Consider the following 25,404-nt stretch of genomic DNA (forward strand, 5'->3'; position numbering starts at 1 on the left):
GCTCACCGGTCCTGTGATTGAAGGTTTCCAAATACAGGCTCACGATTTGTACTCCCTTAAGACCTAAAAACAGAAGATGGAGTTCATTTTAACATCTCCCGGGAAAGGTGGCCTCTCCGGTGTTTCGTGGCGCCCTTTGGCCTCTTTGCTACAGCTGACACAAAGGATGTCCATTAGCACAAAGGATGCACTAACAGCCTTGCAGAAGCTTGGCCGGTGCTGCTTCAGCACTACTGACCAAACGGCCTTTTCAACAGGAGTGACGGCAGCGGAGGAAGTTCTCACATTAGGACAAAGCAGGAACTTAAGGGCCACAGTGATTCCTTTGAGGGAATCCCTGTTGGGGTTCACTCGGAGGTGAGACCCTGTTATCGGAGATAAAAACAACAATGCAAAGTAAAAAGTCAACACATGAAATTGTGAGAAGATAGCTCAATCCTTTACGTAAAACTAGCCAAGTACAAACTCATAATGGGCTAAATGCAATGAAACGCCATTGGGGAAGTATTATCTTAGTTGCGTCTTTGTTGTTTAGATTCTGACATTGTTAAAATGAGATAGGAGTGATGACATCTGTTAGAGCATTCTATGTGTGATAAGATACAGTATTGTTAAGGTAATAGTCCATTTAGAAAAAACAGGACCCGGACTATCTACCCAAATGTTGGCTTTGACTTCAACATGCTCTGGGGGAATTATCTGAAAGAATTTGTTGTAAACCCTTAAACTCAAAACAGCTGTGGAGGAACACTGTTATTGGTCTTGTGGATACCTTAGTCGGGGGTCAAACAGGCTGGTTGAGATCCCTCAACGTTGCCCTCTCCAGGGGGCCATACAATTTCTGTTTGTACTGCCTCGGGTTAGAAACGCTCTGTAATTTTGTCCTTTTCATAAAGCTTTGGGTCCATTTTTCGTTCGGCCTCTTTGTCATCGTCCGACACCAAGCTGTGTTCTTCCCGGCCGTCTGAAATGAAGCAAGCAATCGCGGAGAAACGCTACTCTGCATTTACCGTCCGGGTCACAAACGCTCTGCCTCAATCCCAATGACAATAAGACCCCTCATTAAAATTCTTTGCCATTGTGAACGCATCCCTTCCCCTGGATGAATCTTCCTCTCTCGCTACCATTTCCCTGCGGCTCATTCTTTTCAGCGCTGTACATTGCTTTTTACTCATCCCTACAAGTTTCAAAAAGGCCGTCCTCACCACCAGCGCAGAAACTGGCAGCGTTCTTTTCTTTAACCAGAAATGTCTTGGCTAGAGACGGTCATCTCAGGCAGTCGTGCTGAGAAAGTGAGATGATTTATAGAGGCTTGCGATTTTTACAGCATTTACAACCAGGAACGGTACTGCCAGCGACGGCGTCAGCGCCATTGGACACATAGATAATGAACTGCAAGGCAAGGTTTCCCGTCAGCCCTCCTCTTTTCTGCCGATGAGAGGATTAGGCTCTTAATTAGTGCCTCCAAAGGGAAAGCTCAATTTACGGGACGGTGGGGGATGTGTGCAGGAAAATGTCTAACAGGCTGGAATGGGGGCCTCCTATTATCGAGTGCAAAGGGGGATGGGTGGATGAGAGCTTCTTTCTTCTAGACAAAAGGGGTGCATTCCGCCTGTACCGTGATTCAGAAAGTTTTAGAAGGAGGGTGTATAACAAATCCTGGACAGGCCGTAAGTCCAGGGGGGAGGGGGGGGTCATTGAGGTAATGACCGCCCCCTCAACAGTGTCAGGGTCAGACACGATTCATATTTTGAGAATTAGCTTGAATTTGAATTGCATTAGTCGTGCTGCACAGAATGTGGAATTGGAATGACAGGATGAGAAATGAAGACAATTGAAATGCAAAGGAATTCAAAGTTACAAAGACATAGCACAAAAAAACATAAATTATGCTCTTTTTATCTGTCATTTTTTTGCCTAACTCTCTTTGAAACAAAATTGCAGGTTACTTCATGTACTTCACGTGTGTTGAAATTATCAGTCAAGCTGATATTTCCTGCAAAATCCAACCTCACAGCTCAAATTATAAATCATTCGCAATTAATTTTAATTAGCTTTGAACCACAATTCTGCACTATGTTTTACATTACACTTCAAATTTAGGAATTAAAATCGTGGTCCTGGTTAAAAACTTGGCCAATGGGTTGAAAGGGGAGTATAAAGGATCAAACCTGCTGTTCTTAGTTTTTTCCGGTGAAGACTTAAGGAGGCTACTTTTCTTTGAGCAGTGCCGCCTGTGCCCCATAAATCATTAAGGTAGTCTTGTGCTATCCACTGAGTGCCCTTTCTTGTGGGAAATGTCTCTGTCAGCGCATGCTTTTCCCACCATTGTTTCCAATTTAGGGGCCCACCTGTTTACCTCTTTTAGCGTTCTAAAAGTTTACACTGAACCTTATCCTGCGAACATATTTTTTCAGTTGGCTTCACCTAACCATACCAAGACGTTCTGGATGCTGAACATATAAAGCGCTTGAACGTGACAGTATGTTTTACCCTAATACCCACCTACAGCATGAATACATATTCCGCTAAAATTTTAGTTTATGTTTAAGCGTTAGCTTTAAATCCCATTAGTTCTTCAGTCAAAAATCTAAGGGTAAATAAACTAAACCTATGTTTTGGTGGTTGCTGAGGTGAGCACAGGTAAAGAGCCACTAAAGACAGGCTTTAATGTGAGGGTCTCATGAATGCAGCACACAGAGAAACCTGCCATCCCTCGCCATACCTCCAAAACCACCGTCTGCAAAATGACTTTCTAACAGACTGCAACTGAAATGTTTACTTGGCAGCAATATAAGCATAAAATTAAACAAACAAAATGGAAAAGTTACACATGTCGCTTTTTTCCTACCCGCACTGGTAGAGAGGTCAGTGAGAAGAGATGAAGAAAAATATTAGTCTATATGTCTTTCTTCATAGAAACCTACATAGGAATACGCCATCGAGACAAATTAATGTGAGAGTTTAGCTCGAGCAGACATATGGGACATGCTGCTACAGTGTGGGACAAAGTTTCTTCAAAGCTTTTTTAAAAAAGATATATATACATTTAAATATATTATACAAAATGCAGAGACCATTCCAAATCTTTATTTAATCAGATGTTTTGTTGCCATTCCAGTCCAGTGTCTGTTGAATTTCAACAAAATCAAACCTCAGGAGTGACATCCAACAGCAATGTGAAAGACTGACAGCATAACAAGACACATGAAAACTGTGATAAAAATCCAGGTTATCACATACAAATATAATACTTTTCCTAAATTAATGTAGAAATATTACTGCTGTATTGCTTAAAAGTTAATATGAACTTGTATTTGAGTTCTGAAAAAATACAGAGCATCTTTTCTGTTATTTTGGCCTGTTTCTCCAGTTTTCATTTTCTGAAATAAATGCAAATAGAAACAGTATTTTTATTTGAAATTTGGGAGATATATTTTTAGTAGTTCACAGAATTAAAAACAAAAAATATACTTTTACCAAACACATAAATTCAGAAAAACTGAATTTTTTTTTATCTTTTCATTTTTCTGTGGCTGTATATCTAAAATTATAAAATAAATAAAAAATATAAATGTAACAAATTTACATCAACTTTAAAAAACTTAGAAGTTAATTAGTTAATTGTTACTTTTACCTATAGACATAAAAAGCTTAATATACTTAAACCATAGTACCAACAAAGTTAACCATGATATTTGAAGTACAACTGTGGTTATAAAAATATTATGCAATTCACCCAAAAAAAACATGGTTTACTATAATAAAAATCTATTATATATATATATATACACACACACACACACACACACACACACACGTTTTGTAAACTTTTTTTAAGATGGTCACACCATGAGAGACCAATTAAACCAGCTGATCACTACTTTGGCCAGTTTGGGAGACCATCTAGACTAGCTTAGTGTTCATATTTTTTCAGTGTGGCATTGTCCTAAATTTTGCTGCACACTCCACCGAGACATCTTTATTGGGATATTGTATTAAAGCTAAAATTCAAAACATTCCTGTGTTTAACGTCGGTCCGAAAGTCAACTGTGAGTCTACTGCGTTTTGTTCACACACTTGTTTAAGTCCTCTTAAAGCTCTTGTAAATATTGTCAGACGAGCAGAAGCTTGCCTCTGTCTGCCTCTCAGAATGTTCTCTGCACAGGGCAATATTTATCTTACTGCAGGCTGCAGGGAGGCAGGAGCAGAAGAGAGGGGTGTAGGTAAACACTTCAGACGGGTCTGTAACAGCCCTCCAACACTTCTTTGAAAGTGCCAGTGACTGACCTCACAACTCAATGGCATGGTGCTAACTAGGAGAAAAGACAAAGCGGGCAAAAAGCCAGTTGTTTGAAGATGGAGCCTGCAGTGCTAAATAGGGGATGGGAGGATGGGAAAAGCCAAAACTCTACTGGTGTCAATTACAGCATTAGCGCATGGCATTAAAACAAGCTAGTCCTATGCGGGAGTTAAGCTTTCCCCCCCTTAAATTGTTTAAACATGCCTAGGTTGTATTTCAACACAAACAATCATTTGTATAAAGAAAAGCCTGGTTTCTGGTTGACAATTTGCAAGATAACTATGCACATTCTTCGCTTTTGCGTCACCATAACGAAAAAATAAATAATTAAGTTGCATTAATCTAATACTTGAAAGTATTATTAACCAGTATCTGAAAATGCTTTATTACTTAAAAATACTTAACAGTGATGAGAACAGGGCTGTTCAACGATTAATCACAATTAATCGAATCTAGAATAAAAGTTTGTGTTTACATAAAATATGTATTTATAAACATGCTTTTGAAATGTCTCGGTTACCAACAGCTGAGCAGAGGTTGCGCTAGACTTTTCATTTATATATTTATGTTTCTGTTGTCAGACATAAAATAATAGGCTAATTACAGACAAATGTTTATGTTCAAACATCCAATCAATAATATGACAGGTGCCTGTAAAAGGTGTTTTGTACTCACAAGTAAGCTGTGGTTTGGTCATATATACTGCTTCTGCTGCTCACTGAACAGAGAAAACGCAGAGAGAGACATTTTTCCACTCACTGAAAGCTATTATTTATCCAAAAGGATGCTATTTTATGAGGTAAAAACTCTGTAAAGACGGCACCACTGCGCGCATGTGTGTATGCGGGCACGGGACGCGGGGAGTGACGGATGCATATGCACGCGCGTTTTGCAAAACTTACCATGCATTTGAGAGTAAGCTAATGAATAGGAAACACACGTCCCTTCGCGATTGCCTACCTCCTGCTGCTCACAATCACGTTCAGTCCATTAATGATCACATTCTGATGAAAGGAAATTATAAAACGGGGAATTACAAATCACCTTTATTGTAATCCGTCAAAATTACGGATTGCCTTCAGATTTTGAAAACTACTACACGTGACTAACCTTCAAATGTCTGATGAGGTTGGTGGTGTTAAAATGTTTTGGGTGCTTCCCGCCTCGTGCAATTTGCTTGGCACACACGTTGCAGATTGCTAATGTACTGTCTTTTTCACACACCTTGTAGATTTGCCAGACCGGTGAAGCCATTTTCGTAGCATGTAAAAAAAAGGTCTCGCGCATTTTGCGTCATCTGATCGGCCTTTATAGAGACCGCCGATCATACTTTCCAAAGTGATTATCGGCCGATTGTGATCGGCGACCGATCAATTGAGGCACCTCTATAAATACAAAATAAATATCCACATTGCACAGATATATATTATTATGTTAACACTGGTGATGTACTGAAATTTCGGCTAGAATAACAGCGCAGGATATTTCAGGCTGTGTCGACCGAGGCGTTTACGCCTGCGGCCGGCGTGTTTTTTCAATTGTTTCCTATGGAAACGCCGCGCTTTTAAAAAAAGCCATCAGCTGACGTTTTTTCCCCGCGCTCTGCGCTGGTGCTATGCGTTTTTTTCACGCTCAGCGCCGGCGTTCGACCGAGCGCCCAGAGTTGAAAAATGCTCAACTTTGGGCAGAACACTGCGCCTGCAGCGGGCGTTTTCAGCCGAGCTCCTGCCGTTTTCAGCCGCGTAAATGCGCCTAGGTGGACACAGCCCCTTATTTCAGCCTATTTTTTGCCATTTTCTGCTAACATTACTCCACCTTCATACATGCGTGTCATGTTCACGCCTAGAGGAGGCAAAGCGTGACACTGACACGCATTTTTTAGTTGACTGGCGTGTCTGTTACACAGTTGGCGTGATACTGTTTTGGTTCTTCTGTATGTAACAACTCAAGCCGCAAAAGTGACTGTTTACTTGCTGCTATCACTGCAAAATGCTTCAGACAACGTACACAACGAACCGCTTCTTCTTCGGCTCTTGTCTTGGTTACACAAGCAACATGCCTGTTGACACTGACACCTAGTGGCCGTTGCCTGTCGACGCGGACAACAACGCACAAGTATAAACAAAACTGGAGCGTTGCCTATGGCATAGGTCCGACGCAGAAGTAAAAACCCGCCTTACAACTACAATGTTTACATGATTGGTAAAAAAAAAGTTATATTTGATTATACGAGGAAAAAGAATATATTTTGTATTGTTTTCAAATATATTCACCTTAATTGTTGTGGTTTTAGTGAGTGTAATTAATACAATTAAATAAAACTATTTCAAAAAGTTTTCCGTTTCGGAATCGGTTTTCATCAAAGTGCATCCTAAATTATCGGTATCGGTTTAGGCCCACAATTTCCTTTTCGGTGCATCACTAGTAAACACAAACTTTTATTCTGGATGCAATTAATCGCGATTAATCGATGAAAAGCTCTATGAGAATCTAATGGAAATGATAAAGTTTTAAAAATGGTTAAAAACAATTAGCTGAATTCTCAGATAAACTGTCAAAATGCAATAACTATACTGAAAATATTCTTAATGCAAAATATATTTTTTATCACTACCTGTTTAAATATAAAGTTAAATGCAACCGAAAATGATTTAGTTAGATTACCTTCCAATTCTTTATATGAATATGATTTCGGTAAAGCCGTGTATCTTTTCATTCAATAGGCAGTTAAACCTCACGCCAACCGATGAACACACAATCACGAGCATCAAAGGCTTTTACGCTGTCTTTATCCTGAAGTTCCTTTTAACTATACAAAACTGCACCCACTCGAGAGAGCCCACCTGTCAGAATCACTTCTCATTACTTTTTCTTACAGAAACAACAATGGAGCAAAATTAGGATTGATAATTGTCAGCAATTAGCCAAGGGCAAAGAAAAAGACAAGAAGTCTCAAGAAAGATAGATGTTGTGAATACTTAAAACAAGTGCAGACTGAGAGCCAGTGTGGATGACTGGTCAGAGCTTGACAGCCAGGAAGGGCAATACAATACACTCCGTCTCAGTTAAGAGGCAGGTCATGAACACTTAATAGAGAGGGGTGTCACTTTAGACACCTTAATTTGATAATTACTGACAGGTAAAATTATACTATTGAAGAATGAGAGAATAAGGGATGTAAAAGTTTGCTGTGCCCTTCGGCCAGCAAAATACATTGAAGTTGCTCGGCCTGCATGTTTGACAGTACCTAAAGCACAAAAAGCAAAAACCAGGTGAGCTGACTTGAGGAAATGACTCACAGATACCATTAGAGTGTATTCTCAAAAACTGAAATGCGCCCACTGACAGCAGAGTTCTTTCACCCCCCTAAAACAAACATAGTGAGCTCAACTATAATTTTTAGTGGATGAGACATAGGATTGCATGCAAAAGCTGAATTACTGAATTTGAAATGTCTGAATTTAATCCTACAGGGAAGCACATAAGTCTCAAGATTTGTTTTATGCGTCTTAAAAAATGCAGTGGAACAGAATTTCGTATTCATCACTCCCAGGCCTTTGATGAAGCTTTGTTTTGAATCAGTTTTTGTCAGTAGGCCAAACATCTAAATGACTACCAGAAGTTTTCTCTCACAAAGATATTTAGATGGTAATCACAGCGCCTCAAAGTGTTCATGTTTTCCATTTAGAGTTTGTTGAGGGCGTGTCAACTCGAACCGTCTACTCCGTCTTACAGGACTACTTCACACAAAAACAGACAAGTTATGTCATTATTCACTCACCCACATCTAATGTGACTGATTGACTTCCAAAATTAGAAATTTTAAAGAATGTTTTTCAATACAATGACGAGACAGTGGGTTTCAGTCACTAACGTTCTCTACAGAAAAAAAGTAATGCTGAACTGAAAAAATAAAAGTATAATACAATTTATTTTATGTTATTAGATATGATCTTGACCTCAGATGTGTTCAATATTAAGATACAGTAACACTGAATTAAAACCAACTACATAATTACAAATGTAAACAAAGATGCCAACTAGAGGGGCATATCACACACACCAAAAAAATAAACATCTGGTCTTCTAACTGCTGTTATGATAGAAACGGTGGAGCTTTAACCAAGAAACTGATTAAAAAGCTGTCCCACTCTTTCACAAAGTAATCTCAAAGTGGTTTGAAGTTTAACAGTTGCCGCCGCCTAGATGAAGATACACATGCGCCACAGATGCTTTTACGTTCAAGATCTGACTCCTGAATGGGTATCAGATGGTTCTCCTGCATCAGCATTGTGTTTCATTTTTAAAGGAATAGTTCACCTGTCATTCTCTACATGCCCTCTTGTCATTTCAAACCTGTATGACTTTCTTTCTTCTCCAGAACCCAAAAAGAGATATTTTGAAAAATGTTGGTAACAGAAAACCGTTGGTCCCCATTGACTTGCATTGGTTTTGTGTCCATACAATAGAAGTCAATGGGGGACCAACGGTTTTTGGTTGCCAACATTTTTCAAAATATCTTCTTTCGGAGAAGAAAGAAAGTCACACAGGTTTAAAATGACAACAGGGTGAGTAAATGATGACTGACTTTTCATTTTGAAGGTGAACTATTCCTTTAATAAAAGGCACTGTAGATAGGATTTGTGTATTTTTCTGTAGTATAAGCATAAGCTATCCTTTCAGTGTGAACTGAACATGGCGTTGTCACATCGAGTATTCTTCTGTGGGCAAATTATCATTGGTAGTTACGTGCCAATTACGCTGTCTCAGGCCATTTGACAACCTGCCAGCGCAAAGTCTCTCGAGGTGTCAAAACTGGGCTACACAAACAGACAAAAACACAAGGTCTATTTAAGGGGATATGTAGACTCCATTTTCACAGTTAGCATAAACCCACCTGCAATAACATATTTCACACATAGCCTTATTCTGACATACTTTTTCCATGCCGTGCCAAAATTAGCTTTTGATATCAGTTAGCTTGCTGCTTTTATTGGAAAGCCTGAAAGACCAGACAAACACCCGTTCGTAAGCTAACTTGGAACGTTGTAGTTAATGACACTGAGAATGCAGCGCGTCTCTTCGCGCTGCATCCAGTGGGCTCAGAATGTCTGTTTATAATGGGTTCTAGTGTTGTATCCGCGCCGGTCGCGGAGGTTTTCAATTCATTCTCATGGAAGCTGCGCTCGCGGAGCAAAGCGAGTGCCACGTGAACGTGCGCTCAAGTTCATAAGAATGGATTCAAAATGCTCACCTTGCTCCGCACAAGTATATTTGGACACAAAATGTCAGGTGAGACCACTGCTATCAGACAGACAAGTCAGACGAGCATAAGAGACTTTACAGTCAGACACACGACAGGGCAGAGATGACGCTTCAGGTTACGCTGATATTTCTTTTAAATGTTCACTGTATTTTCAAAAACATTGAGAGTGAATTTTTATAATCTAACAGTGTTGATTTAAAGGCGGGGTAACTGATTTCCGAATTACGCTTTAGACAACGGAGTCGGGCCGAGTACCAAAACAACCTTGTAGCCAATCAGCAGTAATGTGCACAGTGCACAGGACAGACGTTAGCCGAGCCGAGCGCTGACGAAAGCGAAAGATGGGGGTAGGGGTGTATTTGTTTTGGTGATGTGAACATCAACAACGGCTAAGAGAAATCGGACACCCCACCTTTAAATATTTACTCAATCTTCTCATAGTTTTATCAACATAAATTTTCGTATCAGTGTTGTAATCAAAATCTTTTCATTGTCACCATGAGGGACACGCCCTGCCCCCAATTAATTGAGTACTCGAACCTATCCAGTATTAGAAATGAAATATGATCAAAAATGCCCATCCCTAGTATTTTTATGGCTTAAATCAAAACAAACTAACTGCACAATAAAAAAAACATGATTTTAGATTTTAGAATGTTCATTTTTACAAGCTTTTCAAATCCCATAATTCACTTTACGTTATGTGAACATTCCGATTAGGCACAAGAATAAATAAAACGTCTGAGATTTTAATCTGCTTCCTGTGGCACAGAATCTTGCCTACCTGTGTTGATAACTATATGGCTCCATGCCACAACATGTCAAGCGCACGGGTGGTTTATTCCATAGGTTTCGTGCAGTCTGAGCCAAAGATAAGATACTATCCTACTGGATCCATGTTAAACTGCTTGGCTCCAGGAAGAGGAGGGGCATCAAGAATGCCGGGGCTAGGAACAAGTCCGTATCTGCTGGTGCCACGCATTGACCTTTTTTCTTTGAAGTGCCGGCCAAGAATGCACAGTTTACATTGTGGGAAATTACCTACGACACAGCAGATTTTAAAATTCATACCTTGAGATTTAGACTGACCTTGAACTTGGACTTAAACAGTTTACAGGACCAAAATAACGGTTTCTGAAAACCTGGGTGTGTAGGTGGAGTTTTTTGGAAATCATGTCCATTTTCCAAAAAGCATTTTTTTTTACACTTAACGTAAGCCAGATTTATTTTGGGAAAATAGTTTTAAGAATGATTGAGAGTGTGCAGTGCTGCCAGCAGTGTGAGCTGTCTTTTACAAGAAGCAAATGAGTAAGGAAACATTTTGATTTCATTTCCCATGTACAAGCTTTCAAAATTCCAAAAGATTTTGGTCTCTGGCAGCTTCTCCCCGCTGCCCACAGGCCACACAGAGCGAGTACAGTGAGCAGTACATATGATACTGTATATCCTGTGGCTGCATCAAGAGCCCAATGTTTCAGCAAATTTGAGTAAATAGCCGTCCGTGTATTATTTTCTTGACACTATTTCAACTAACGGGTTTTGACCGATAAGATTACGAGCACTTGTTACGTGAATCGAACAAATTTGCCTACCAGACTCGAAAAGCCTACCAGCTAACATAACAAGCCCCACGCAGGGCTTCAAATTTCCACTTACACATCAAGAAAAATGCACAGGATCAACTTTTGTAAAGGTGGATTACAGCAGATGTTTCTAATATTTTTTTCTCTTTACCTCTTTCCAAATCTGTATAAATGTCTTTGTTCTGATGAACACAGAGAGAGATATTTGAAAGAAGTCTTGTAACCAAACAGTTCTTGGCCACCATTGACTACCATACTAGGAAAAATTACAATGGTAGTCAAAAGGGCCCCAGAACTGTTTGCTTTCTTACATTCTTCAAAATATCTTATAAGAAATTTATAAAGCAATTTTCCTACTATGGTAGTCAATGGTCAACCCGTTCTCACTCCCGACTCGTCACATATTGGCGCTCGGTCAGCACCCCTTGGCGTCACCTTTGTACGCGAAGGGTACCCCTTTGGCATCGTTTTTCGCTGAGCGAGGAACTGCGTTGCTGTTCACTAAATGCTCCAGAACGAGACGCGTGCAAATCTTAGCATTTTAATAATTATTTGTGGTTTTAATATTTTGGAGCACCTAACCCCAACCCCACCCTCACCCTAAACCTAACCAATTCTCAGCCATATAAAACACAACACGCGAATAAAAGTACAGTCACAGGTATTTCTTGCACAAAATGACCAAAGGCATTGTTAAAGTATTACAAACAACTCGTGTCACAGACCTTTTTCCACATATGAAGATGCCGTGTCCGTGAATGCACACAGTTCATTCAAAAAAAAACCCCGGAACATTAGCTAGATGCAGTCGATTGCGGGAGCCAATACAGTTTCACGTCCAAAGCCAAGAAAATGACGCAATCGGTCACGAGACACGGGAGAGCCAATGGCATCAAAGCTGACGTAACTTCTTTTGGTGGCAATTTTGAACGTCTGTTGTTCGGCTCACTGGAGATTTACGGCGGACGGTGATCGCTTTCGCATCTGTTCCTCGTACAAAATCGATCATTTCGCGCTGGTACCCTTGGGATATCAGTATTTTTGGACAACGCTGTGACTGCTTGTATATTGTGTTTTATATTACGATAAATAAACTGTTACATTACTTGCTCAAACTGCCTGAATAGTGTCACGTAAACGCAATTATCCTGTCCGTTAAACTTGAATCAAACCCAAATATCATCATTGCAAATTATATTCAATGTACAATTTCATAACGATGATAAAATTTGAGTGCCCTGCATGTTGAAAAATGACGCCAAAGGGAACGTTGTTGACAAGTCAGGAGTGAGTATGTGTTCCAATGGTGGCCAAGAACGGTTTGGTTACAAGCATTCTTCCAAATATCTGTCTCTGTGTTCATTGGTACAACTCGAGGGTGAATAAATGAAGACAGAATTTTCATTTTTGGGTGAACTGTTCTTTAAGCACTCTATATGGTTGGATTCTTGCTCACTCGCTTAGTAATCTGGTGAAGACACTTCAGATACAAGACAGATCTACTACAGCACCGGACATGGCAAGAAAAGCCACCGCATGCCTCTGTGTGTCTGTCCACCAGCGGTTGGAGGATCCCTCTGTTTGTTATCACTTGGCTGACGGCATTTACACAGTCAACCCCTGCTGCTTATTTTGCTGGTCGCACAGTTTACTATAGCGCGTCTGGGCCTTGTCCCTGGAGCGCATCCAATAATGACTACTGCTGTCAGCCGCCCTTCCAATGTCTTCAACGCAGGACAACCTGCTGACACATCAACCGCCAATCTGTGGGAAAATATTCCTGGAAAGATGAAAATTCAAACGGCTTCACAGCTGTGCTTTCTACTATAAATAATATCAAAAAGCACTTCTTTTACCAAATTCAAGCTTTTTGGATGAATACCTAAGAAAATAATCAGTCTACAAACGCTCCAACAGTCACAATCGTTGTCAAAGTAAATTTGCCAGTTGAGTTTCAATAATTCTTAAAAAAATCAAAAGAAAAGTAGCAGTAAACTTATGCTTCTGAATACCATAATGTAATATTCCACGTTTTTATAAGCCACGAGAAAAGTTTGGGTGAGAAAGACTAACAATTACTTATTCGACATGTTGACCAAACTAAATCATTTACTTTTATTTAGTAAACAAAGACATGGATACTCATAAAACTTTTTTTATGAAACTTTTTTTTCATAAACTACACTTCAAAAATGGTTTCATTCAACCAATTAAAATATTTTAGGGTAAGGATTCACATCTAAATTTTATAACTTGAGCCAATGAAAAATATATAACTTTTCTTTATTATTTTTCATTGGCTTAAATTATAAAATATAGATGTGAATCCTTACCCTAAAATGTTTTAATTGGTTGAATGAAACCCTTTTTTCAGTGTACTTTTATAGTGCTATTCAGGATTTTTAAAGCTTGACAGATAGGGTCACTATTAACTGATCGTTTTTAGAAAATTGTTGCGTCTTCAAATTCATCTTTAGAGTTGCACTGTAAAAAACGGTGCAGGTTTGTATTTGCAGTGCAGTATTTCTTTCCGCAAAGAAAAAATCAGTTCGCTCTGTGTGCATTCAGAATTATACGGCAGCGATATAAAGGGAATATTGTCTTTGTTTATCTTCCGTAGATGTCTGGAAGACTTCAGACATTTTCTTCCCGTCATGCTTCACTGGGCTTCTGGTTTGGCTCAGGACTGTATGTGGGTAGAAGGGTTCACACCCTGTTTTCATTAACGACATTACAGATGTGTGTGTTCAATGGACACTCTATATCTCAACCCTGCGCCGCCTGAACCAAAGCCAGGAGCCGTGTTGACAAGTTCATATTTACAGCTTCTACCAGTCTAACTTCTAACTACTTGTTACCTTGTGGGCTTTAAGTAAATTACAGATAAAAAAATACAGAAAGTATCTTTTGACTAAACAGCATCCCGAATTTCTCTCTCTTCATATATATTTAAACCGCTCACATCTCTGCTTTTCCTGTCAGAGTGTTTTAGTACGTTGTGTCATATACAGCAGCAGATGTTCACGAACCATACACGGAACTGAACATGATGAAAATCACTTGATACTGGTATTTTTCTTTAAAAATCAGTGCTCTCCTGCGAATATAAATAGAGATACGGGGCCATCAGAACACCTGTCGGGGAGGGAGTCTCCGAGCCAATGAATCTACTAAGAAACAAAAAAGGAAAAGAAACTATCTGCGGGTTTGAAGCCAGGACTAAATGGTGCATGCCGGGAATGGCACGGCATAAAAAAAAGTAAAAAAAGGAGGTAGAAATGAAGAGGGGGAGTGGGTTAATCCCCTGAAGCATCCATATATTGCTCCTTTCTCTCCCACTGCTTGTAAATGGTTTGGAATGTAACATGTTGTCTTTGGATCCAGTGTGTATGGACGTCTCCAGTATGGAGAGATTTATACATGCAGACGTTGCCTTAAGCTACCTCTTTCTAACTTTTAACAAGGATCTTTGAAGCAAGGCTAGAGCCTTCCAGCATTAAAGTAATATCAGAGGTACATTCTTTCATTTTTCAGTCAGTTATGGATTGTATCTTTGTGTGGCGGCCGTAGCTCTGTCAATGTCTGGCTCACACAACATCTGAAAAATCCACTTGTGTCTTTCTCTCACAAAAAGTTTGTAATGCGTTAGAGCAGTAGGAAGTATTTCCAGAGCGTGTTAAATATTCCTTAGAACTCAGATGTTAACAGTATACATATATTATTCTTTATTTTCAATCGCACTAATGTTCGAGAGACACCAGACATTTTTTAGCCCTGACATCAAAACGCTCATGTGACCGAATTCGAGCGAACCGGACTTCATCTTTCCAGTCTCATTCTGGATGTAGGCCACAACTTCTCTGACTTTAACTTTATTTAATGAGAGTGGAAGAAAGCAGAGCTGCTTTTTCAATGTCTTGATCAGAATCTCATGTTTTTCAAGTAGACTTTACAATCAAATGCCTGCGGACTCTGCAGAAAAACAAAATCAAGACATCTCCCTGCCTTCGCTTACCATGTCTAATCTTTAAATCCCCTTTTGGGGCTGGTCAGTCCCGCGTGTGAAATTTAAGATGAGGCAGAGAAGGGGGATCTTGGAAAGCCATTTAGTTAACTGTTTATAAAAGCCACATGAAGGAAAGTTTGCACAAATCCCCTTAACCGCCGGTGAAGGAGGTTGTTTCCACTCGGAGTGAACTGATCTGTGGTCAGAATTTGAAGAACATGAGTACAAATAAGGCGCACTGGAACACAAAAAACAGAATGAACCGTGAAGCCAATGCTGCATATATCATTATGCTTCGAAAGCTGTTGTTGCAATACATTTTTTTTTCAAGTTTTCTTGCCAAGGCAGAATCAAGGCTACATGTCAGAGCGTTTCATAGTCTTGGTCACCTTTTTGAACACTAAAAGCTAAAAAAACATTTTCACCAATTGATAAGGATTTCTCACTTGATATGATATCAGTCGTATGCCCAAAAGACAACAGTCCATTCCAGATAGTGGACAGTCATACTTCAGGTAAAACATTTGACTCGGTCAATAGGCCTGTAAGGTGCCTGCATGACTTCTCTGAGTGTCGGGCAATGGTAGGATCAGTATTGACACTGTTAAAACTATGTGTGTCATTTCAATACACACAAGTTTCTTTATTGGCTTCAATGAATGGTTCACCAAAACATTAAAGGGGTCATATGACACGGCTAAAACAAATATTATCGTTTGTTTTACATGTAATGCAATGTGTATACACGACTTAAGGTTCAAAAACGCTGTATTTTCCACATACCGTGCTTGTTTGTATCTCCTCTTTGCCCCGCCGCTCTGAAACGCACAGATTTTTAACAAAGCTCATGGCTCTGAAAAGCAAGGTGTGCTATGATTGGCCAGTTAACCAGTGCGTAGTGATTGGTCGAATACTGCAAGCGTGTGACGGAAATGCAACGCCTCTTACCACATTTGGAACATCAGGTTCCAAAGCAATTGTACTGACAGTACGGACTTGCGTATACATGTGGGCGGTCTTAGTCAATTCATACCACGAACTGACGTAGATTTGTGGGGGTGTGGTTAAACGAGGCGTTTCAGGCAGGTCTGGGTGAGCGTTTGCTTTTAGATAAAATGCATCTTTTGTTACTCAACTCAACTCTCAACTCAACTTTATTTATATAGCGCTTTTACAATTTTCATTGTTACAAAGCAGCTGCACATGAGACACATTGACTACAAGCAAAATAATTAAAGTTGTACCTGCAAAAACAAGAAAAGGTTGAAACACAGAAGACAGACACACCCACACACAAAACACTCCACACACACAACACGCACATGCACCAACACACACACACGTACGTACACAGACAAGTACGCACACACACGCTCAGTGAGAGCACACATTTAGGATAAAGGAGAGAGAAGCACAGGTCAAATATAACAGATAATAAATTCCTATATGCAATATTAATTAAGTAAAACTTTAAAATTCTAAAGCAGCCCCCCCGGTCAAAAACAGTATGTTACGACACTTTCATTTGTGCAATTGTACGTGTCTAATACATGCATGGGCAACTTATAACACACCAAAGACATTTGACCCCTTTAAAATGATTAAGAACAATGTGGATATTATTCATTAAATTCACCTTGTGTGAATTTTGAGGATTTGAACAACACAAGGGTGAGCAAATGATAAAGTTTTCATCTGAATGAACAGAAGAGTTGAAGGCGCATGACTGTCAAATGCACTACAACCTGCAGTTGAAAATGTGAACACGAGACAAAAACTGTCAGAGATCCTCATCCTCTTTTCTCTGGTCCAGAAAACCCATTGCAGCAGAAGGGGCTCATTTCGAGAAACAGAAAGGCAAGGCAGAGAAAAAAAACAAATAAATCCCTTTCTCAGGAAGATTAGTGGCCGTCCCTTTAGAGTGGGGTGCGGAAAGAGCTGCTTTTTAAGCCACATTTTTCCCTGCCAGTGACTTGACCCCTGATGCATTCCCTCTCTCCCCTGGGCTGCCTGCTGTACTGCTCTCTGCTCCTCCCACCCGACCGCCTTACCCATTCTTCATCGTCTCTATGGAGACCAGCTCAGTAGAGATAAAGAAATACCCCTTTTACACTGACATGGTGCTGGTTCTGGAGTTAGCGCTTAATCTGGAAACATTCGGGGACAAAACCACTGAAGAAGATACAAAGTAATGTATCACCAATACGATAAACCTGTTGGTCTTAAATCAGGAACCTGTAACGTTAGAGGTTGGCAGAATAAAGTCAATGCCAAATAAAGTTCATAAAACAAAACAACTCAAAAACTAACTCAAAATTCTGATAATGGTCTTTAAGCTCAACAGCACTACTGTGCATGTGGGACATTTCAGGTTTAATTTCTTTTAAGCGATTTAGATTTTTATTTTGTCAGGACAGAGACAAGATACTTGTTAGATGATACTTGTGAGCGAACTGACTTCATATGAGGACCTATTTAAATCGAGAAGGCCTGTTTAATATTTGCCCTAAACTGGTAGAAAAAAAGAAATCGGAGAAGTTTCTTTACAGATTTTCCTTGCTTCAACATCTTTTGGCTGTACCTGAACACGTTGTCTCGGGTCCTGAACAAAGGTTGAGCCGAACGCCTAATAAATCCCTCAGATCCCCTATAACCACTATACTGACCTCCATAAAACACATTCTGCACGTTAAATGTCTAAGCAAAAGCTGTAAATAGACATAAAAGTGAGACGAAACAAAAGGTATTGAAAGCTCAGAAACGCTTAAAAAAAAAGTTCAACAGAACATGCTCAATACTGCACCCAGAAATGTACCCTGCTACAGAGTTTGAAGGTTTACCATGCAAGACAGCAGGATTACTAGAGACCGGACCAATGGAAAAGTACTTGTTCATAACATAAACTACATTAATTCATGCTTCTGAATGTCTTACGGAAACATTTCACCATGCATTGAGAACACTGCAAAGCAAAGTTACCAAGAACCACCCATGTTTGTTTCTTACATGCTAATACACATGTTAATCTAAATATTAGCCAACGGAAAGTAATAAATTGTAAACATAATGAAAATGGAAAAAATGCATGTGAAAATAATTAATTATCATTACATTACTTTGGCAGGCCAATAAACGGATAATGTAACTCAGGACTATTACATTACAGTATATACTAGAATGGTGAACTACAGTAGTATTTTATTGAAGACCCTTCACATACCAGTACACTAACACAGACAGTCATGATCTGTAATATATTTCTTCTGGGCTCCGAAAGTGAACAACAAGATTCTTCCTCATCTCTGAAGTTTGTATTCCAAATTCTTTGCCCACCAAACAATTGATAAATAACACAATGCACAACAACATTCATCACTATTCCATGAGAACTTTTCTAAATATGACATTAATTCATATGGGTTGCTCTTCATAATCGAGCACAACATCTTGCACCAAGACAAAATGTAAAAACCGAACGGATGCCCTATTTTTACTTCATTTCCCTTAAACAATGTGTGATGGTTGCTTTTTAATGGCAGGCCACCAATCCCCTCATTAAACAGTAAAAAGCTATAATGCAAGAGGGTCATTAGCATTTCAAAGGTCTTGCAGCATCTTCATGTTTGTCAGAGGACTCGGATGGACAGCGCAGTCCACCGCTCTCCCTAAAGTTTTAAGAAATGTATAACATTCATACTCTGGAGGTGAAAACAAGCGCTTTCAACCTAATTAGAAAAAGGGTTTTCATCTTTTAAACATGTCTAGCTCGCTTTCATTCTCTTATTTGTGTATCTTGTTTATTCAAAAGTATAAGCCTTATGTGTCATATATCACGTAATCTGCTGTTAAAAATATAAAAAATTGTACAAACCAATGTTTTTAAATGAAGAGAGTTGACTGAGCAATGTTTTAAAGGCCCAGCGTTAATCTCTTTCCAAGTCAACATGCAGACGCTTTGTATACAGCTCCCGTCCTAAAGGGCCACTGTCCTGCAGAGTTTAGCTTCAACCCAAATTAAAAACACATGGCTGTAATTTTCAAGTAATCCTGAAGACCTCGTATAGCTTGTTCAGGTGGGTTTGAGTAGTGTTGGAAGTAAATTGTGTAGGTCAGTTCGCATCCAGCACCGGAGCTGAATAGCCTTGCTTGTAGTACGTATAGTCTTCTCTTTTACTAAAATGTGAAATCTTCACCCTTAAATGAATGTGACATGGTTTTACTTGTGAGATGTGTGTCGTACCTCTGGATGCAGCGGTGGGTGAAGGCTTTTTAGGGAGGTCTGAGAAACTGCTTCCATCCAGGCCTGACCCTTTACACTCCTTCTCAGTGGTGGTTGGACTTGTGGTCTCCATGAGTCTAAATGAGCCCTGAAGGAAAATAAAAATGATTTCAGCAACTGAATAGGTGACAAAACACATATGCAACGCAGTTAATTAGCATGCAAAGAGACATCAAAAATAAAACCTTCCCATCACAAATAATATTAAACCCAAAATGACTGTCTCAAAGTCATACAGCAAAGATGCAGATCATTTCTTTTGGCCGCTGGCAAAAACGACCCCTCAGTTCGAACGTCTCCCACATCTCTCTCTCAAATACATCAAATCCTTCACTTAGCAATCTAACGGGTGTGGCTAAATTGTTCACATTATATAAACTTCAGTTCTAAAGAAAATCCCCCGCTTCCTTGTGGCCTGTCTCATGACTTGCCTGTTTGTTTTGAGAGCTTAAAGGAGTTGCGTTAGAATGCCGTGTTACCAGAAGAGACAAAGCAGCGAGCGTGCAGAGTCTCTTCTCAACGGCGGCTCTGTCAGAGCCCTCAAGGGCCCGTGCTGAAGGCAGATGACTTGGCAGCACGCCGCTTGTTTAACTTTGTGTAACCTATGAGATTATCCTTGGTTCAGAGCAAACAGCAAGTGGTTTAGGACTGAAAAGCGGTCCAAACGGAGGCCATTCAGTCTCAGATTGTGGCTGCCCATGTTGTTTGTTCTTGAGCAGATGAACGAGTCTGTTTAATACGGACTAAAATGGTGATGTTTCTCATTTAAAAACAACTAAATGGCCTGGGACTTAACTGAAAAGAACTTATTTGGGGGGCAACTGCTTCTCAGCTCAACACATACAATGTTACTAAAAAAAACTTTGCCTCACAAATCTGCAAACACTTTAGAATTTGAGTTAGCCGTTTTCTTCTACTAGGTTTAAAAATCAGCACTAAGATTGCAACAATGCATTGCAAAATAGCATGAGAAATGCAGGTATTAAGTCTACGAAGCTATTAGAAATAATGACTAACACAAGGAAAATAAAAGGAAAATGTTGCACGCAAACTAAATGATGCTTTACGTTTGACCTTTTGAATGTTGCTTCAACACGCTATAGCAAAATATAATTTTTCTTATGTTCGGTACCTGTGGCCACATTCATCACCCTTTGATTGTGCCAGTCAAACATCCCATTGCCAAGATAAGCCGATTAGAGGTGGACTGTTGGAGTTGGACAGCGTCCGTCTCAGTGCACATTAGCCAAAAGAGCACATTTACCATCCCGTCTCAATGACACCTCCTTAGACTTTTCTTTGGAGATGTTGCTAAAAGTGGTAGATTTCAACGGACTCATTTATAAGTTAAGCAGTTTATAAGCTGCTTTGTGACCCTTGTGTTGTCATCAATTGCAAACCAGCCAATGAAAACAACTGGGACAGGTCTATACTTCTTATATCGAAACCACCTCCCATCCATGTTTTTTCTGGTTCCATATCATTACCACAATTGATACAAGAGAACGTTAAATGAAATGAAACGTTGTTTGAGGACATTTGGAAAACTCAAGCATGCTATTACTGGCATCGGTCACCTATCATTTGCCGGTAACACTTATTACCGCGGCCAAATCCGTCTCGGAATAGACGTATAGTAACAATGACTCATAAAGGCCTGTCAAACGTGATCAATCATTGCAATGTCTATTTTAAGAGCCGTGTCGATGTGTCAACCGTGCACACCCTTTCCATGTTTAGGTTTGCAGACTATGTTTAATTCTGCCCTTTTGACACGAAGGTCTGATCGGACGGTACAGGTGTAAGGAACCAAGTGACAGGTGGTGAAGGTGGAAAACGACGAGAAAGCAACTCTTCTGTTCTTCTGCATGACTGCTCTGACAAATGCAGCGTGTGAAACGGATCAGACTTTTGGTCCACATGACAGAGGGGTGCGGAACCACGCAGGCTTGTGGATTAATCCTCTATAGCCGCCCCCTACCGCAATACCCCACCTACTGCTCCATCAGAATGTATAGGCGTGACTGTTCACAAAATCTCTCAACACTTCAGCTTATGAACTGACCACCCCGCAGAAAAAATGCTTTAACCAGTTTATGCTGGTTTGCAGTCTGGTTCTAGTTATTCTTTAAGTTGTACTTTTCAGCTGGCCTTGCTTTAAAACCAGCCAGATCCACATTGGTTAGTCTTTGAGACAACTGGATGACAGATTTAAAGAGATAGCTAACCAAAAAACTGTGACACCCATTGACAGTGGTTTTGTGTCCATGCAATAGAAGTCAATGGGTGCCACCGTTTTTGGTTGCCAACATTCTTCAAAATATCTGTTTTTGTGTTCTGCGGAATAAAGAAAGTCATAAAGGTTTGAAATGAACAAACTAAGGATGACTTCGTAATAATAGAATTTTCATTTTTAACACAGCCACGACCATCTTAAAACATCTGTAAGATTGAGTCGGCTTGAGTTGTTTTTTCTTTCATTCACCCCCTCTAGCTGAGATCAAAATGGAAGAGCAGCATTTAATTCCCTTTGTCCTTTTACTAAATTTGATTTCCCTTCTACAAAATAGGTCGACAAAGGCAACCAGAGTCAAGCAGTAGGGCCTGACACAATCCACTTCATCTCCTTATTCTAACTTAATTTCCTTTTCATTTCCAAGAATGTAATTACACCGACTACTTAACACCAGCAATTACCCGGAGTTCCAAAGTGTCAAAAATGTTTTTCTTCTAGGAAACTGTGAATTTTTACTTTCTTTCGTGAATATGTGACAGGCAGCATTGACGGTTTCCTTTTGTGCTTGTAATCGCCCTGAAAGGAAGCAACAGGTGTGAAAAGGACCATCTATCCCACAGAACTAAGAGGGTGAAGAAAAGAAACAGGCTGACAAAAACCAGAGATAAAAAGGGAGGCCCCTGTGGCCCTTCGGGACAATAAAACGGATGCGAAAACACATCTTATCCTGCTGAAAATATTCAATCAATAAATTATGACTGGAATTCAAGATGCACATGAGCCTTCTGTTTTAGCACCCCGATAGCATAAAATAAACAACAAACTGAAGGATAAACAGATAAATGAAATGCTAAATGAACAAATAAACATTTCCAATACGCTAATGGCATGAACATATGTTTGCCTTGGAGTCCTGTTTCTTTTTAAGTGCTTCGCTCTCCAACTACTGTGTTACGGCTTGCCTTTCACACAACACAATGGAATGCAAAGACGGTTCAGATCTCTGTCTTGTTTGATGATGTCTGATACCTAGTCTTCTATGCTTCTTCACTCTTGCGATATCATAGTGAGGACATAAATGACCTCATAAACACAAGTCTGAACAACCATCTAGTTATGTCCAACTGAACTAATAATAGCTTTGCAGAAATGTCTGGGACTTCATTCGTAGACTACTGTGATTACACAAGATTTGCTCATCTCTTTACACTTAATCCTGCATTCAGAGCAAATTTGCATGTAAATGCTGTTTTGTAATCCCAGGAAGAGATAACATTACAAACAGGCAGTGTCTGTTGGTTTAATCAATAATAAATTAAGCCTACTAATGGATTCTACTATAATGGAATTACTCCCACTGTTAAAACTTGCTACCACATTTTTCCTTGAAGAAATACTTTAAATAAACAAGTTAAAGAAAGAAATGTAGTCAAAGTTGATCCGATTTTATTTAGTGTGTGATTTTCTCTCAAAACTCAAAAATCTTTCCCTTAAAATATAAATCAAACATCCCTGCTGAAAGAAACAATAGAAACCCAATAGAAACCATCATAGAAATTCTAATGGTTTTCATTAAAATACCATAATGATCAATTAGCTTTTTCCATTAACCATTACAAAATACGGTCACACTTTATTTTAAGGTCCAGTTCTCGGTTTTAGTAAACCATTAACTACGACTTTTGCTTAATAATAGTTAGTAAGGTAGTTGTTAGGTTTAGGTATTGGGTAGGATTAGGGAATATGGTCATGCAGAATATGTGCTTTATAAGTGCTTATAAACAGCCAATATGCTAATAATAGGCATGCTAATAAGCAACTAGTTAATAGTAAGAATTGGTCCTTATACTAAAGTGTTACCCAAAATTCCTATGTAGTGCGTTTTGGCCAATTATTCCAAAAGGATTAATCTGTCACCTAATCTAACACCCACCAATAGAATCCATCACGTACCAGTAGACACCATAATTGTTTCCAATAAAACCAATACAAATCCCATTATAACTTTAAAAATCCATAACATTTTCGATTGTTTTTTCAGCAGGGATCGTAAAATTTGAGTACGATTTGTTTTTGCCTGTTATCTTGCATTCAACTAATGTCTGACAGCCTGACAAAACTCTTCATAATCTTTATCTTCTTAACCTTCTCTTGAGGTTTTCCATTGAGAATTAAGACCACTTCATATGCTGTGTCTGTGAAGAGGCTTGTATTTTGTTGTAGAAGATGACGCTGCTGCATTGACTCAATGTCAGACCGTCCAGAACACCCTGAAGCCACAGAAAAGCATGAATGACTGTAAAGGTCAGAAGTTTCAGTGTGAAACAGTCATGCTACGACACACTTTACTCCACCCTGACAGACCCGATGAGTTGGCAGTCGGCTAGAGGTAGATTTAAACCACACTGACCAGTTTAAGAAATCCTTCAAAAACCAAAGGATGACCTTACACCGCACCACCCCCACCACTAAACCCCTGCATATATGCAATATCCTGTGGTTGATCTCTTTGTCCTCCTAAAAATCTGAAACAGATGTTGACTTTACAGCCTACACATAACCCTCTGGAAGAATCTGTGTCTATCTTTAAGAAACGTTCTCAGCGAGAGTCGAAGAGGAAGCTGCGTCGAGCGCCCGGAGATCGTGGATGTATATGTTAGCGCACATAATTAAATCGTTATGAGAGCTGTGTTTATGCTACGGTTGTTTATAAATAAGGCAAAGCATACTGTGAGGATACTTTAACACAGTGTATCGCAGCTGTTGCGTGTCACATCGCCGCTTGTGAAAGAATTTGCTCTCTCGGCACACCATTTGCTAGGGTCGCTAAACCAAACGGGTACTTAGCGCTTTCTCGCTACAAACCCAGCTGTCATCTCTCTGTCCGTCCTCCCTATGAGAACAACACAAATGTTAATTACGCACTTCTGAAGGCAATTATAGTTGCGGTGTAATGTAGTTTGGATGTAATTAGCAGCTAACTTACTGAATGGGATGGATTTCATTGTACAGTTTGGCTCAGTCACTCAGGGGTGTGCCGTATCATTAACTGTAAATATAATTTGGGGTAAAGACTCATTGTTAACGGCAACCGCGAAACCCACAGGTGAATTAAATTTTGTTTATGGCAAAATACGAATAATGCACGGGTTTTCATGAGGTTTTTTGGATAATTTAAAGATTTAGATATTGTGGCGTTTACGTTGTACAACTCAGTTTTCCAACAGTTTATTATTTTTACAAGAAAACAAACAGATTACATTGATTGTGTGGAAATATGAAAATTTACCCAACATACTTTCATGCCAAACATGTTATTTTTTTACAAAACACAAAATTGAAGAAACACTGTGCAGCCACACAATAGGTTCATATTATTTTAACTTTTGGTTACTAACAAAAAAGAAGACTTAAAGGGATAGTTCACCCAAAGATGAAAGTTGTGTCATCATTTACAGAACTGACAAGACTTTCTTCTGCAGAACGCAAAAGAAGATATTTTGAAGAATGTTGGTAACTGAACAACGGCGGTACCCATTGACTTGCTTGCAAGGTTTTTTGTCCATCAAATAGAAGTGAATAAGTAGTCTCGCGTCGCCGCCGCTTTCTTTGGAGATGACGACTTCGAACATGCTGAAGTGTTTCCAGAAAAGTGTGCCACCTTATGCATCAGACGTTTAGCCAACGGTCCGTGGGCTAGTGAATAAGTACCGCCATTATTCGGTTACCAA

At 39.5% G+C, this 25,404-nt stretch overlaps 1 protein-coding gene across 3 annotated transcripts in view; it reads right to left on the reverse strand.

The window, feature by feature from the left end:
* Positions 1-25,404, reverse strand: part of gli2a (GLI family zinc finger 2a) — an 82,291-nt gene that overhangs the window by 48,725 nt on the left and 8,162 nt on the right. For 2 of the 3 annotated variants that reach the window (XM_057336713.1, XM_057336712.1), the window contains exons 1-2: positions 19,674-19,729; positions 19,399-19,525 (exon numbers count right to left, since the gene is read on the reverse strand). In XM_057336713.1, coding sequence (XP_057192696.1) covers positions 19,399-19,525; positions 19,674-19,691 — 145 coding nt within the window. In that variant the 5' untranslated portion in view covers positions 19,692-19,729. Of the gene's footprint in view, positions 1-19,398; positions 19,526-19,673; positions 19,730-25,404 lie in introns of those variants that run through there. The other variant, XM_057336715.1, reaches the window with a different exon arrangement.

The sequence above is a fragment of the Triplophysa rosa genome, linkage group LG6, assembly GCF_024868665.1.
Source record: "Triplophysa rosa linkage group LG6, Trosa_1v2, whole genome shotgun sequence".
Classification (NCBI taxonomy): domain Eukaryota; kingdom Metazoa; phylum Chordata; class Actinopteri; order Cypriniformes; family Nemacheilidae; genus Triplophysa; species Triplophysa rosa.